We start from the raw sequence: 13132 nt of genomic DNA, 5'->3' as shown, positions 1-13132 counted from the left end.
AACTTTAAAAAAAAAAGATTAAAGAAAAGACTACATGAAGCATACTTTCACTGTGATACTAGTGCTGAACAGAAGATTAGCAGTGGAAGACAAAGTTCTACATTGATCCTAAAATAGTTTCCAAGCTTTATCTCCTTGTGGGAGATAAGGTGGAGGGGACAGGGTGAAGGAAGGGCATCCATGTGAAGAATCAGAGAGAAAGGGACTTGGCTTTACACAGTAGTACTGAAGAACTAGTTGTATACCTGTATGGGTTAGGGCAAAAGTTCTGGCTCATTTAGAGACTGCTACTGAGGATACTCCCAATACAGATCCCTCTTAGATGAAATGAAGTAACCATAAGGTTTGCTACTACAGAACAATCATTTGGGGAAGAGATTCCAAAACTGTGGAGTACTGAGATTCTCTCTCTCATGAACCTGAATATCTATTAACAAAAGAATACAAGTAGGCTTTGTAAACAATTTCTACACCTGTACCTCTATGGGTTTAGGATTTTTTTTTTTTTTTAATAGTACCATATACGACCTGGTCCGTGTTTAAACAATAATTAAGAACTTAAAATATCACAATTAGATACTTTGAAATTATCATTTCACCCTTGCTTTCTGCTTCTTTAGGTTTTTCTTCCCAACTATAACAAATTCTGATAATTTACTGCACTTGTGACAAAATGCCATACTCTGGTTACACACAGATCAAAATGACCTTTTAAAAGCTTTTGAGATCTCAGAATAGACATTATAGTAAATGCTTTTAGATCTATAAGTGTCAAACATTTTAAAAACCCATTTACTAGCAAAACCCATTTACTTTTATGGTTAGCATGTATTCTTACCTCAGGATCATCATCATCAAAATCATGGTACGTGGAATGATCAGGATTATTCATTTTATCCAATAATTCAATAGCAAGGGTTCGATTTAAGGGCTGTGTAACAAAAGGGTGCTAATTGACAAAGACAAGGGAAAAGAGAAAGTTTTAATTTAAACTTGAACACGGTAAGTTTAAAGGTACTTTCAGCTCAGAACTACTTCAGAAAATACAAACAAAAATCATACCTGTAGTAATTTTTCAGCTGTAGGTCTCTTCTTAGGATTTTTTGTAAGTGCCATTTTCACAAAGTGATGGAAATTATTTGACCTGCAAAATGAAATAGTGAACATTAGAATTCAGTAGTTTAGTGAAATGCATGATTAGTATAATATAATAAGAGAGCAAAATATGCTTACCATTTCATTTTGTCCTTTAGCTTGGGAGGCTGAAAGTTGCTTTTCGTCATTAAAAACAGTGCTCTGAAAACCGATAATATTTTTGTGATTTTTTTGTATTGTGATTATCCATTACTTTACAAATTTTTATTTTTGGCTGCAATAAAAAAATCCATCAACCCAAAAAAGATGAGATTAGGCTACTTGTTTATGCAAAATGCAGCCATTACAAATTTTCATGCGTACATTTTGAAAACTTGCAGACAATACTACTGGCAATAACCACACATATTACAAACATGTCTAGCCAACTATTTAAAAAAAAAGTTATTCACAGAGCTTTACAGCCTGCCATAAACAGATTTTATTTACCAACCTCATGGGATGCAAGTCAAACATAGGAGGCTGAAGTTCTGCAAGTTCTATAGCAGTTATTCCAACGGCCCAAAGATCACACAGTTGGTTATAGCCACCCTTCCTTTCAACTGCAGCAACTTCTGGAGCCATCCTAAAATATATATGTTTTTAAGAGAAAAGACATTTCTCTGTTTGAGTTAGTTGTGGAGAGAGATAAATCTAACACTTTTCAGTGTGAGTCAATGTTTTATTATTCATTTTTCTAGAACACATTGTATACACAACCTTTTATTTATTTGACTTATTTGTAAGCATTTGAAATCCTGTGATCTACTGAGCTTCAATGGTATTTCAGTTCCCCCCACACACACACACTTTGTCCATTCCACTCTATGGCATTAGTGTTGTGGTGTTCATTCACTCAATTGAGGAGAGCTGGCTGCAAGTCATTCCAAAATCAGTTAACACTCTTGAGTCAGAGGAACTGCAACAGTGAGGTACAATTTTCTGTCTATATCCTCCCAGGGCTGAGCATACTGCCTCCCAAATACCCCAAAGTCTGGCAGCAAATGGACAAAACCAACTAGTGTTGGTTTTTTAGCCATAGCACAAGTGAGCTATCACTGGACTACCAAACTAGCCCTACATTTTATGATTAAACTGGAGTACAATCTAACTATAAAAAAAGTTTTAAAACATCAGCCTGGAAAGTGATAAAATGAAGGTTAGGAGAATTCTATAGGAAAATGCATCTAACTTTTTCACTCCTTGAGTCACCAGATCTGGGATTTATTCCCAACTCAGCACATATGTCCTGTGCGACACAACCTCTTTGTGTCTCAGTTTCCTCATCTGTAAAATGGACAGAATAATTATCTACTTCACTGGGGTGTTGAGAGACTTCATTAAAATTTGCAAAGTACTCTGAAATCCTCAGATGCAAAAGTACTATATACTCAATTGATATCCATAAACAGAAGCACCCAATACATTTTAAATTATTGACTAACCAATGTAAGGTGAAAACACCTGTTTTGGTTTGTTACAGATACGGTTACATGCTATAGCTCTATCAGGCGATGAACTCAATCCAAGCATGGCTGGGTCTCATTAATATGGAAGACCACCAAGAAAAACCCCAGCTGGAGTAGGAGTTCAGTAGATGATACTCTTCCCTCCCGGTCAGTAATAAATCAATGCCCCAGAACAATGGTAGGTGACACTATGTAGCAGGAGAAAAATGAAAACTGCTCTAAACACAGATATCCTTACCCTTTGTGATCAAGAAAGATAGGTTTCTTGTATAGCTGTGTTGTTAAGCTTGGTGACTTGAACATGTTCCAATATGGATAATTACTGTCTGCTTACCTAAATTTCTTCTTCCATCTCAATTGAGTACATTAGTCTATGTACCCTGTCTTAAATTACTGTGCAACTTCACTTGAGGTGGTTAAAGAGACTGCTGTATATATTAAGTTTGTAAAGCCTTTTGTAATCTTTTTGGTAACTTAGGTACTATGTAAGTGTGAGGTCTTATGTTATTACAAAACTCTAACAAAAACACTAAGTTTGCTAGTTTGGCTAAAAGGGGATGAGATGATCGTTTCTCTTTTCCTCCCCATTATTTTTCTCTTTACCCCCTTAAAAGCGATTCTCAGAATTAAAAGGTTAATCAAAATAGAAAAATCACTTGAACATTTAGTTGCAGACCTATGTACTGTTACACATCTTGTATGATGCATACATTCAGCTGGGTCCTGAAGCAAGGAATCTGGTCAGCAGTTACGCCTGGCTCCCACTAGAGACCACTGTGGCACATGCTGAACAGGCAGCCACTCTGTCTCTCTGATTGTTCTCTAATCCCCCTGCCCTTTTCCAAGCCATTTGGCGCAGGGAAGTTTATGTTTGTTGCATTAGTGCCCAAAAGGCAAGAAAAGCAAGGAGCTACTGCTGGAAGGAAGAGACCACTGAGAAACAGGAGCTAAGGGAGGAATAGGAGATGGTGTGAGGAGCAAAAGCTAATGTGGAAATGGAAGGCAACTACCAATGGAGCTAGTACTATCCTATAGCAACTTCCTCCGCTCCCACCCAGCGACCATACCCTCTCCCCATCAAAACCCCCTGGTTATCTTTAACACACACACCCCAAGCCTTCCCCTCCCTTCCATCTCTTCAAAGGGGTACAAGGAATGAAGTCTTACTTGCTCCCACTGCTCAGGGGAGCCATCCGAAATAAAACTGGTGCCTTTTACCAGCATTAAATCCACACAATATTTTCAAAAGTGATGTTCATGATTATATGCAAATTATTCACAATTATGCAAGTCAGCTTGAAACATTACCTAAGGAGACTGACACAACTTGGCAGCTACATAGTGGTTTGTGTTAAAGACCGCTATAGATCAGGATTACAGTCATCCAGGCACCTCAGCCAGGAAATAGAGCCACAATCCATTTATGCAATCATGAGTGGAAGGTGGTTTGTACAACTGTGAAAGGGAGATGGATCCATGTGACACTATATATTAAAAATACAGCCCACACTATGGAAAAGTTTGAACACCTTATTCATGGGCATATTTCAAGAATACAAATCCGAATGGAGAGACTTATGGTAATATATACACATTTGTACATCATGTTTTCACACAAAGGATCTCAAAATACTTTTCAAAGAAGCACAGAACAGAGAAATAATGTTTTACAGTAAATATACACAACTCTCTTAAACGCAGCCAGGGAAAGTCATTTCCAGTATATGGATGGAGTAAAAGAAAAAGCTGAAATTTAAAAATGATAAATATGCAAGTAAATATACTTGTAGGCCAGTTATAGTGAGAAAAGAATAAAAGGGTGTGGAGTACTAGTGGAAGGGAAAGGTGAGTGGGATTTAATTTAATAATAGAGTAAAGCAAATAGGAAAGTTTTTAAAACAAGATTTGAAGAGGAAGTGGCTGAGAAGAGCATTCCAGACACAGTAAGCACATCTGTTGACACAAACAAGTGAAACAACAACAACAACTCCTCCCAACTGTGAAGAGTTCCAGGGAAGGCACGTCAGTGAAAAGAAACATTTGAAACCTAAATGGGTGGGTAGAAAAAGTATTTGTAAGATCAGAATTAAAGGGGGGAAACTCCAGGGAGAACTTTAAAATTAGATTCAATGACTGATATTAGTCAACGGTGATGAAATATATAGCTGATACAACTATTTTTCAGAGCATCACAGTACTCTGGCCACAACATTCTGATGTTTAGCTAAGTTTAATATTTGGTATAAGTCATTAAAAAAATAAAATATACGGGCAATAAACGAAGACTCTCAAAATGCTTAGTCTAACCAGGAAATTAAGAACAGAAACTTCTTTTTATACAAATTACTATTTTTGGAATTGTAAAAGTTATTATTACATTAACAATCAAGTAAAACACAATTACCAATATGGTGTGCCAATGAAAGATTTCCTTTTGGCAATTGTAGCTGTTATCTGTGCAGATACTCCAAAATCAGCTATAAAAAATGAAGATAATTAATTAAAGAAGTAATGATCAAAAGCAAGTCATTAATTATCAACAAGAGAGTTAAGCTTCTTTGTAGTAAAAACTTCTAAATATCTAAGGACACAGAAGCTAATGAGGTTTTTACAGAATCCATCATAAATTTCCACAGAATCACCGTCTCCCAGCCATCCTGTCAAACACACACCACAAGAAACACGAAGGAATTGCAGTGTAGAAGTCCTAACAGACACAAATATGTATATGTTCCCATGTTAGAGTACACCTATGAATTTTATACCATCTATCCATGTAATAAACCCTTTAAAAATCCTCTGAACAAAGTTATTTCCATCCGTTCTGCTTTGCTGAGAGCACACTATATCACTACTTGGGAAACTTGTGTAAAGAACTGAGACATGTCTTCATATAGACGTGTAATACGACATATATTAATGCTGATCATAAAATACATGTTTATTTTGTTAATGTAAAACATGACCAGAAATATTAACGTTGATAATATTTTAAAATAATCTTTGTCACTACAAAAATAGAAGGGCAGTCAGCGTCAGTTGTAACTGACCAAGGATATTAAAATTTTTTGAACAACGTAACATGCTTAAGTTTAAGAAAGTCTTCTGGAAAAGTAATCAACATCAGTTTAAAAATAAAACAGATTTAAACTACAAATGAAGACCTTAACCAAGCACCTAACACCTAATATTGTGCTTGAATAAAATTAATTATAAAATGTGACTAAGTGTGAATCTGTTTCTTTTACAATGGTGTTTTTCTCTTTATTTGTTTTAAAACAAAAGTGTTCTTTCCCTTCCTGGTTGCTAACCTATTCTGACCGGGAAATCATATCACCCATGTTAAAGTTAAAATAAATTAAAAAGTCTTGAGGGTTCTCATTTTCTACTCTTGCAATACATAGAATGCAATTAATAATATGTTTTATTAGTTAACATTTTCCCTATAATTCGAGTAATTGTATAAACTTAATTTGAAATGTAATGCAATATATTCCAGTACCTATAAAAAAATATTTTTGAAATAGACTCTGGTAAGTACTGTATTCATAAGGATTTTCTGATATCGGCTTTTAGATTCATATACTTATGCAGCCTTAGGAGGTAGTTTTCATATTTCTGAGACTTGGCAGGTGCATTTATTAAAATGAAATGTAGTAAAGGATTTAATTTTAGCCTACTTTTTCAATGTCAGACTAATTCACTATGGGAGTATGTCTTTCACCTGATTTCCAAAGCTATAGTCTGATTAGCCAGTTGTGCACACCCATGCACCAATTCAATCACAACTGAGACCTCATCAATGAAAAAACTAGTCCTAATAATACCTCCCCTCTCACTGAAGTTTAATGGTATTATATAACATTCTGGCATTCTTGGATGAGAATTCAAAAAAGTTTTTATAATCTGCAGTATCTTTTTGCAGTATAATCTGAAAAAGATTTCTGAAGTACTTACCTAATTTTACATGGCCATTATCTGTTAGAAGAATATTTGCTCCCTTAAAGAGAGAAAAAGAATTCAATTAAAATGTGTATCTTTTTTAACATTATATGCTTCTTTATGCTCTGAGATATAAACCCTAGCATCAAATATTGCCTATATTCTGTATTTTATTTAATTTATTTAAATTTACACAAATGCTAAGAGAACACCTATCCGTATGTTCTAGAGGTCCTTGATATAACTTTAAAATAAATCATAAATAATACTATAGGTGCAACAGTACAATTTATTATAATCCCCCCTCAGTAGGACAGGCAACAAAAAGTCAAATCCCCTGCCTCTCCAAATAATCTCCCACCCTTACTTAACTCTATAGACTTAATCGTAACACAGTTACAAAGTATGAGCTTCATTTTGAAACCATTACTTCTATGATAAAGTGATGACAAAGTGATGCAAAACTGGACTCTCAAATATAATTTGTCTCTCTTTGCTGCTGTGTTAAGACATCAAGGCAAAGAACATCTATATGTTTTGAGATAAAATTTTAAAAGAAATTGAAAGCAGAGGACAAACCAAAACAGACTAAGTGTTTGAAGAATCTGAAATTTGTAAAACTGAAATGACAACATTAAGTTATGGGACCCCCATGTTCACAAATACCCTGTAAATTTTATTGTAGCTGTACATGTCTATGCAACTCAGATTCCCATTAGTTATGAAATCCTCCCCCAAACAGCAGAATTAGTTTTGTGACCATTTGCCTCTACTGATTAAATCATACTTTCCCTTCTCTATCTACATTCATTAATAGGTGACTTATAAAGATCAAACAGGAAAACAATCAGATTTATATTTCCAAAAGAAAAACAGTTTAGTCCCATTTTAAGATCCTCACTCATTGTAATCTGATCGACCTGCCTTGATACTAGAATACCTAGGCAAACAGCGATTTTGCTTGTGCTAGATTTAGAAAGTACACTGCTGTGGGGCGACATGCAGCGTTTATTTGGATTTAACAACCAGAACAAACGCTCAAAATTGATCCTTCACATCAGATTCCATTATAATGACCTGTTACAAAGGACATGGAACAAGCCTGAGCTGAATAAAGAGGTTGGCTAAGGGCAGAACTGAGCTGAGGGAGAAGCCGCCTAAGGCAGAGCTAAACAGGAAGGAGCAGATAAACTGATTTAGCGGCAGATGTTAGCACCACAGACAAGTTGGTGTGTGAAAAAGCCAAGTAGGTTTCCCGAAGTACAGCTTGTGCTTTTCTGATTACCAGTTTTTATACAAAAGGACAAAGTAGGCCCTCAGTACACCCATGCAACCCAACAGCTTTGAAAGGCTTTGCGCAAGTGTAACTGATAGACCTTGTGACTGGAACATAGTACAGTAACTCCTCACTTGACGTTGTAGTTACGTTCCTGAAAAATGCGACTTTAAGCAAAACGATGTTAAGCGAATTCAATTTCCCCATAAAAATTAACGTAAATGAGGGGGTTAGGTTCCAGGGAAATTTTTTTCACCAGACAAAAGACTATTTTATTTATATATATATATATATATATATATATATATATATATATATATATATATATATATATATATATATATATATATATATATATATATATATATATATATATACACACACACACACACACACACACACAGTATAAGTTTTAAACAAATAATTTAATACTGGTACACAGTGATAATGATTGTGAAGCTTGGTTGAGGTGGAGGAGTCAGAGGGTGGGATATTTCCCTTACTGCTAAATGATGAACTAGCAATTGGCTGAGCCCTCAAGGGTTAACTCTCTCACTCGACAAGGCAGCAGGAACGGAGGGAGATATGCGCATTTCCCCTTTAAGTTCACTGCCTTGTTAATGAGATCAGCTTGCTGAGACCGCAGCTGCTGCAAGCTCCCGCCGTCCAGAGCCCTGGTGTGTCCCCCCTGCTCTGTGGAAGATGGGGTAAGCGGAGTGCAGGAGCAGGGGGGAGGGGGACACCCTGACATTAGCCCCCCTCTTTCTTCCCTCCCCCCCGCACAGCAAGCAGGAGTCTCGGGGAGCGGCTCCAAGGCAGAGGGCAGGAGCAGCACATGGCAGTGGGGGGAGGGACAGCTGAACTGCTGGCAATTGATAGCCTGCTGGGCAGCTGCTGCACAGGGAACTTAGGGGAGCGGGAAGCTGATAGGGTAGGGTTACCATACGTCTGGGTTTCCCCGGACATGTCCGGCTTTTTGGTCTTTAAATAGCCGTCCGGGGGGGATTTGTAAACATCTAAAAATGTCCGGGATTTCCCCCGGACGGCTATTTAAAGACTGAAAAGCGGCTGACAGCGGGGCCAGGCCGGACTGAGCCGCTCGGATTGGGGCCTCTCCGGCAGCCAAAGCCCCTCCCTGGCTCCCCCCCCTCCCCGGCTCCCCCCCTCCCCTGCAGCCTCAGATCGCCGCGCCAGCAGCGCTGGGGGGAGTGGGCTGCGCGCTCCGTGAGGGGGCGGGGCTGGCAGCGGCAACCAAAGCCCCTCCCCCGCTTCCCCCCTCCCCTGCGGCTTCAGATTGCCTTGCCGGCAGCGCCGGGCGGGGCTGGGCGCTCAGCCAGACACTCTACGCTGAACATACATGGGGAAGTCAACTGCAACCTTGCAAAGGTGAGGTAAATCACTCCCTTTCCCTCTCCCCTTGGAGCAAGAGGGGAGTGCATGCATGTGGGGGAATTGTGATTCTCTGACTCACACTTCCTCCCTGGGATGTTCCTGGGATGGTGCAGCTTTTTAATGCAAAGACCCTTATTCACAGCTATGCCTAAGGGCACAATCTATCTCTAATGAACAAGTGCTGTGATAAATGCAAAACACCAACCTAGACTTTGCTTTACAAATGAATGAATTCTAGCATAAAGGAGCTGAAGGAGCACTGTGATTGGCGCATATAAGAGCACAGATAATGCAGTTTTGCCAGTAATCACAATTTTATTGCCAGTCTTGCTATGTTTCGTGTTTTTCTCAAAGTCCCAGCTTCTGAAGTTATGAGATTATGTGACAATCTCAGCTTTTTTTTTTTTTTTTTTAAAGGCAAGTTTTTAGCTTTCATAGTTGTGGGGCCCGGGGAGTTGGAGAAGGGGCATGGGATCCTGGGGGGCACTCAGGGGACAGGGAGCGGGGGGGGGGGGTTGGATGAGTCAGGGCAGGGAGCGGGGGGGGGGTTTAAGATGGGTCGGGGTTCTGGGGGGGGCTGTGGAGAGGGGTTGGGGCAGTCAAGGGACAGGGAGCGGGGGGGTTAGATGGGTTGGAGGTTCGGGGGGGGGCATTCAGGAACAGGGAGCAGTTGGATAGGTGTGAGAGTCCCGGGGATCTGGCGGGGGTGTGGATAGGAGTCAGAACAGTCAGGGGACAGGTAGGGAGTGGGATCCTAGGGGGGCAGTTAGGGTGGGGGGGGGTCTCAGGAGGGGGCAGTCGGGGACAAGGAGAAGGGAGACTTAGATAGGGGGTGGGGTCCCTGGGGGCGGTTAGGGGCAGGGGACAAGGAGCGGGGGTGGGGGGTTCTGTGGGGGGCAGTCAGGGGGCGGGAAGTGGGAGGGAGTGGCTAGGGGGCGGGACAATCCCCCCCGTGGAGTGTCCTCTTTTTTGAAAGTTCAAATATGGTAACCCTATGATAGGGGGGCTGCCGGTCCACCCTGGTTCCAAGCCCCCACCAGCTAACTGCAATGGGCTGTTCTTCCTGCAAGCAGTAGACAAAGCAGGCGGCTGCCAAGCGATGTTAGAAGGGAGCATTGTACAACTTTAAACAACCATGTTCCCCAATTGATCAGCAACGAAACAATGTTAACCAGGACGACATTAAGTGAGGAGTTACTGTACATAATTCTGTGGCTAATACACAAGTAGTACTACAATCCAGTTCACGTCCTCTCAGCTGCATTGACTCCGCAACATTAACCGGAGTAAATATGTAACAATCACTAAAACAGGCAGGCATGGCTCAATACAGTATGCAGATCTTTAGCTTAAGGGGATGCCATTTTTCACAGTAAAACTGCATTTTATAGGAACACCAATTTTGTTTAAATTCCATTAAGCATTATGGGTCTGAGCTACAGCCAAATGAAGTCAACTGAAAGATATCAGACTTTGGATCAGTCCCTTTATTCCTGTAATATGAGCAGATAAAAAGTAGTTCTGGATTTTGAAACTATCTTCAATTAAATTTTCAAGTCTTATAACATACATTCCTTTATGTGGGCCAAACTGGATTTTGGCCACCCTCCAACATGACCACATGATGGAGGGGAAGGAATGCCTCCTCCCCACCAACCCATAAGTGCCATGCAGAATAGCAGCTCCTGCCCTGAGTTATGCCCCCAAAAGTTGGGTTTGGCCTTGCCATGACTCCATCCTGCTGGCTGGTGCAAAGGGAGGTGTATGCTGCACCTTAAACATATGTCAAAGATTAAATTCTCCTCCCACTTTCCTCCAGCACAACTGAAAATGCTCCGCTAAGATAATGTGTGTCTATATTTCCCCCAATCCAGGGCAGTGGCTAAATGCCACAATCTAGCCCCAAGTAAGTGCTCTGTTTGATCTAAGTGATAAAAAAAAACCTGAATTATTCTCCAAGCATACATTTTGGAAGTGAGAGTAGCTTTTTTAATTTTAAGGGAATCAAAATCCAAAAAAAATTGACCTACCTTGATGTCTCTGTGCATTTTTCCTTTACTATGAAGATAATATAATCCCTGCAGTTTAAGAACAAGGTCTTTAGTTAAAGAAAATACTTACATCATTTAGCCTTAAACATTTTTCATTTTACAGAAAATTATTTACTAGATTAAAAGAATAAGATTTAGGATACAATTCAGTGATTAACTGAAGTTAATAAATACTGTTTTGGCTGATTGTGAAATGAGAATGAGAATGAAACTAGATTTTAACAAACATACATTCAAACTGTACTTATCTAGCAGCAGCCAATTTAGAGATAGGACAAAGAATGAACCGGGGGGGGGGGGGGGGGGAAATCAGTAAATAAATACACCTCTACCCAGATATAACACGACCCTATATAACACAAATTCGTATATAACGCAGTAAAGCAGCGCTCCGGGGGGCCGGGCTGTGCGCTCCGGCGGATCAAAGCAAGTTCGCTGTAACGCGGTTTCACCTATAACGCGGTAAGATTTTTTGGCTCCCGAGGACAGCGTTATATCAGGTTAGAGGTGTATAAAGAGCACCACATTCATAACAGGAACACAAGGAGAGTGAGACTATTGTCCTTCTGGGCATGTAGAGTGCCATCTCTGTTGTACAACATTTAGATATTTCTAAAGTGTCTATCCCTGCTTTATCTCACTGTCCAAGTTAGACACCTATGGTATAGATCAGGGGTCCCCAACGCGGTGCCCGCGGGCGCCATGGAACCCGCTGGGGCATCCATGTGCACCTGCCTACTAGCCGCCGGACAAGCAGCCGCCAAAATGCCGCCAAGAAGCAGCAACGTCAAGAAGCGCTACCGCCGAAATGCTGCCGAATTTCGGCGGCATTTCGGCAGCAACGCCTCTTGATGACGCTGCTTCATGGCGGTATTTCGGCGGCGACACCTCTTGACGTTGCCGCTTCACAGCAGCATTTCGGCGGCTGCTTGTCCGGCAGCCACAGTCCTCGGCAGCTAGTCGTCCGGCGCCCGCCCCGCGGGAAAGTTTGGGGACCACTGGTATAGATCATCCTCTTAGATACCGATTTTCAATTAACTCCCAAGTAGATAGAGCCTTTTTGCCTAATGCAGGAGCTCAACTCTGGTCTATGTATCAAACTTAGTGGAATTTCTGTAGGAGGCATTTTAGGTGCTACCTCCAGGATTTGACACATGGAATGAAATAATATCTAAGAACGGATGGTGCACTCCAGTCAATCATGGTCCTTGCTGAAGGCATAGTAATACTGAACATCCATAAGGGAAATTGTATGACTACAATCATGGCATTCCTGAATTCAGTGAACCAGCTTTCTTCTTCCATACTTGAAATGGTAAAGAATAGAAAATTGGAGAGCATCAACTGCACATAAGACTAAGTTCAGCTAAAGGCTCTGAGAGAACTGGAGCTAAAGACACTCATATCTAAACACCACCTGGCACAGAAGCTGCTTGGGGTGACCCATGTACAGTGCCTCAGCAATGCATCCAGACTTGAACTTCAAAGGTGGTGGGATGAAGGGGAAGAAGTTGAGCTGGATGACAACACAGGCTACTGAGAGGACACCCCTTCAGTGTTCCACTCTCTGCACTGTATTCAGTGATAGCCAGAATCAAGTACAAGGTTCCAAAATCCTCTCTGAGATTGACTGCAGCTGAACAACTGTCTCACTCTTGGCAGCCATGAACTCTCATAATGGTTACATTTCTCCAGAACTCAAGACAGAAGCACTTAAGTGTGGACCAAGACTACAGAATTCACTCTTGGAAAAAAATGGGATTACTGTGAATATTACCATCTTCAAATTGAAAAATAAGTCCCACTTCTTTGAAATAGCCTTCTCACAGTGATAAAAGCAAACCACTGACTGGTGGAGGACAAAAAAA

General features: G+C 40.4%; 1 protein-coding gene across 3 annotated transcripts in view; it reads right to left on the bottom strand.

Moving 5' to 3' along the window:
• Window positions 1-13132, bottom strand: part of MAP4K3 (mitogen-activated protein kinase kinase kinase kinase 3) — a 125708-nt gene that overhangs the window by 79484 nt on the left and 33092 nt on the right. For all 3 annotated transcript variants that reach the window (XM_065400303.1, XM_065400301.1, XM_065400304.1), the window contains exons 6-12: window positions 11244-11291; window positions 6561-6603; window positions 5008-5080; window positions 1589-1720; window positions 1234-1296; window positions 1063-1144; window positions 839-949 (exon numbers count right to left, since the gene is read on the bottom strand). In XM_065400303.1, coding sequence (XP_065256375.1) covers window positions 839-949; window positions 1063-1144; window positions 1234-1296; window positions 1589-1720; window positions 5008-5080; window positions 6561-6603; window positions 11244-11291 — 552 coding nt within the window. The remainder of the gene's footprint in view (window positions 1-838; window positions 950-1062; window positions 1145-1233; window positions 1297-1588; window positions 1721-5007; window positions 5081-6560; window positions 6604-11243; window positions 11292-13132) is intronic.

This window comes from Emys orbicularis, chromosome 3 (assembly GCF_028017835.1).
Source record: "Emys orbicularis isolate rEmyOrb1 chromosome 3, rEmyOrb1.hap1, whole genome shotgun sequence".
Lineage (NCBI taxonomy): Eukaryota > Metazoa > Chordata > Testudines > Emydidae > Emys > Emys orbicularis.
Note: the sequence above shows the minus strand (reverse complement) of the source record. Positions and strands in the feature narration are given on the sequence as shown.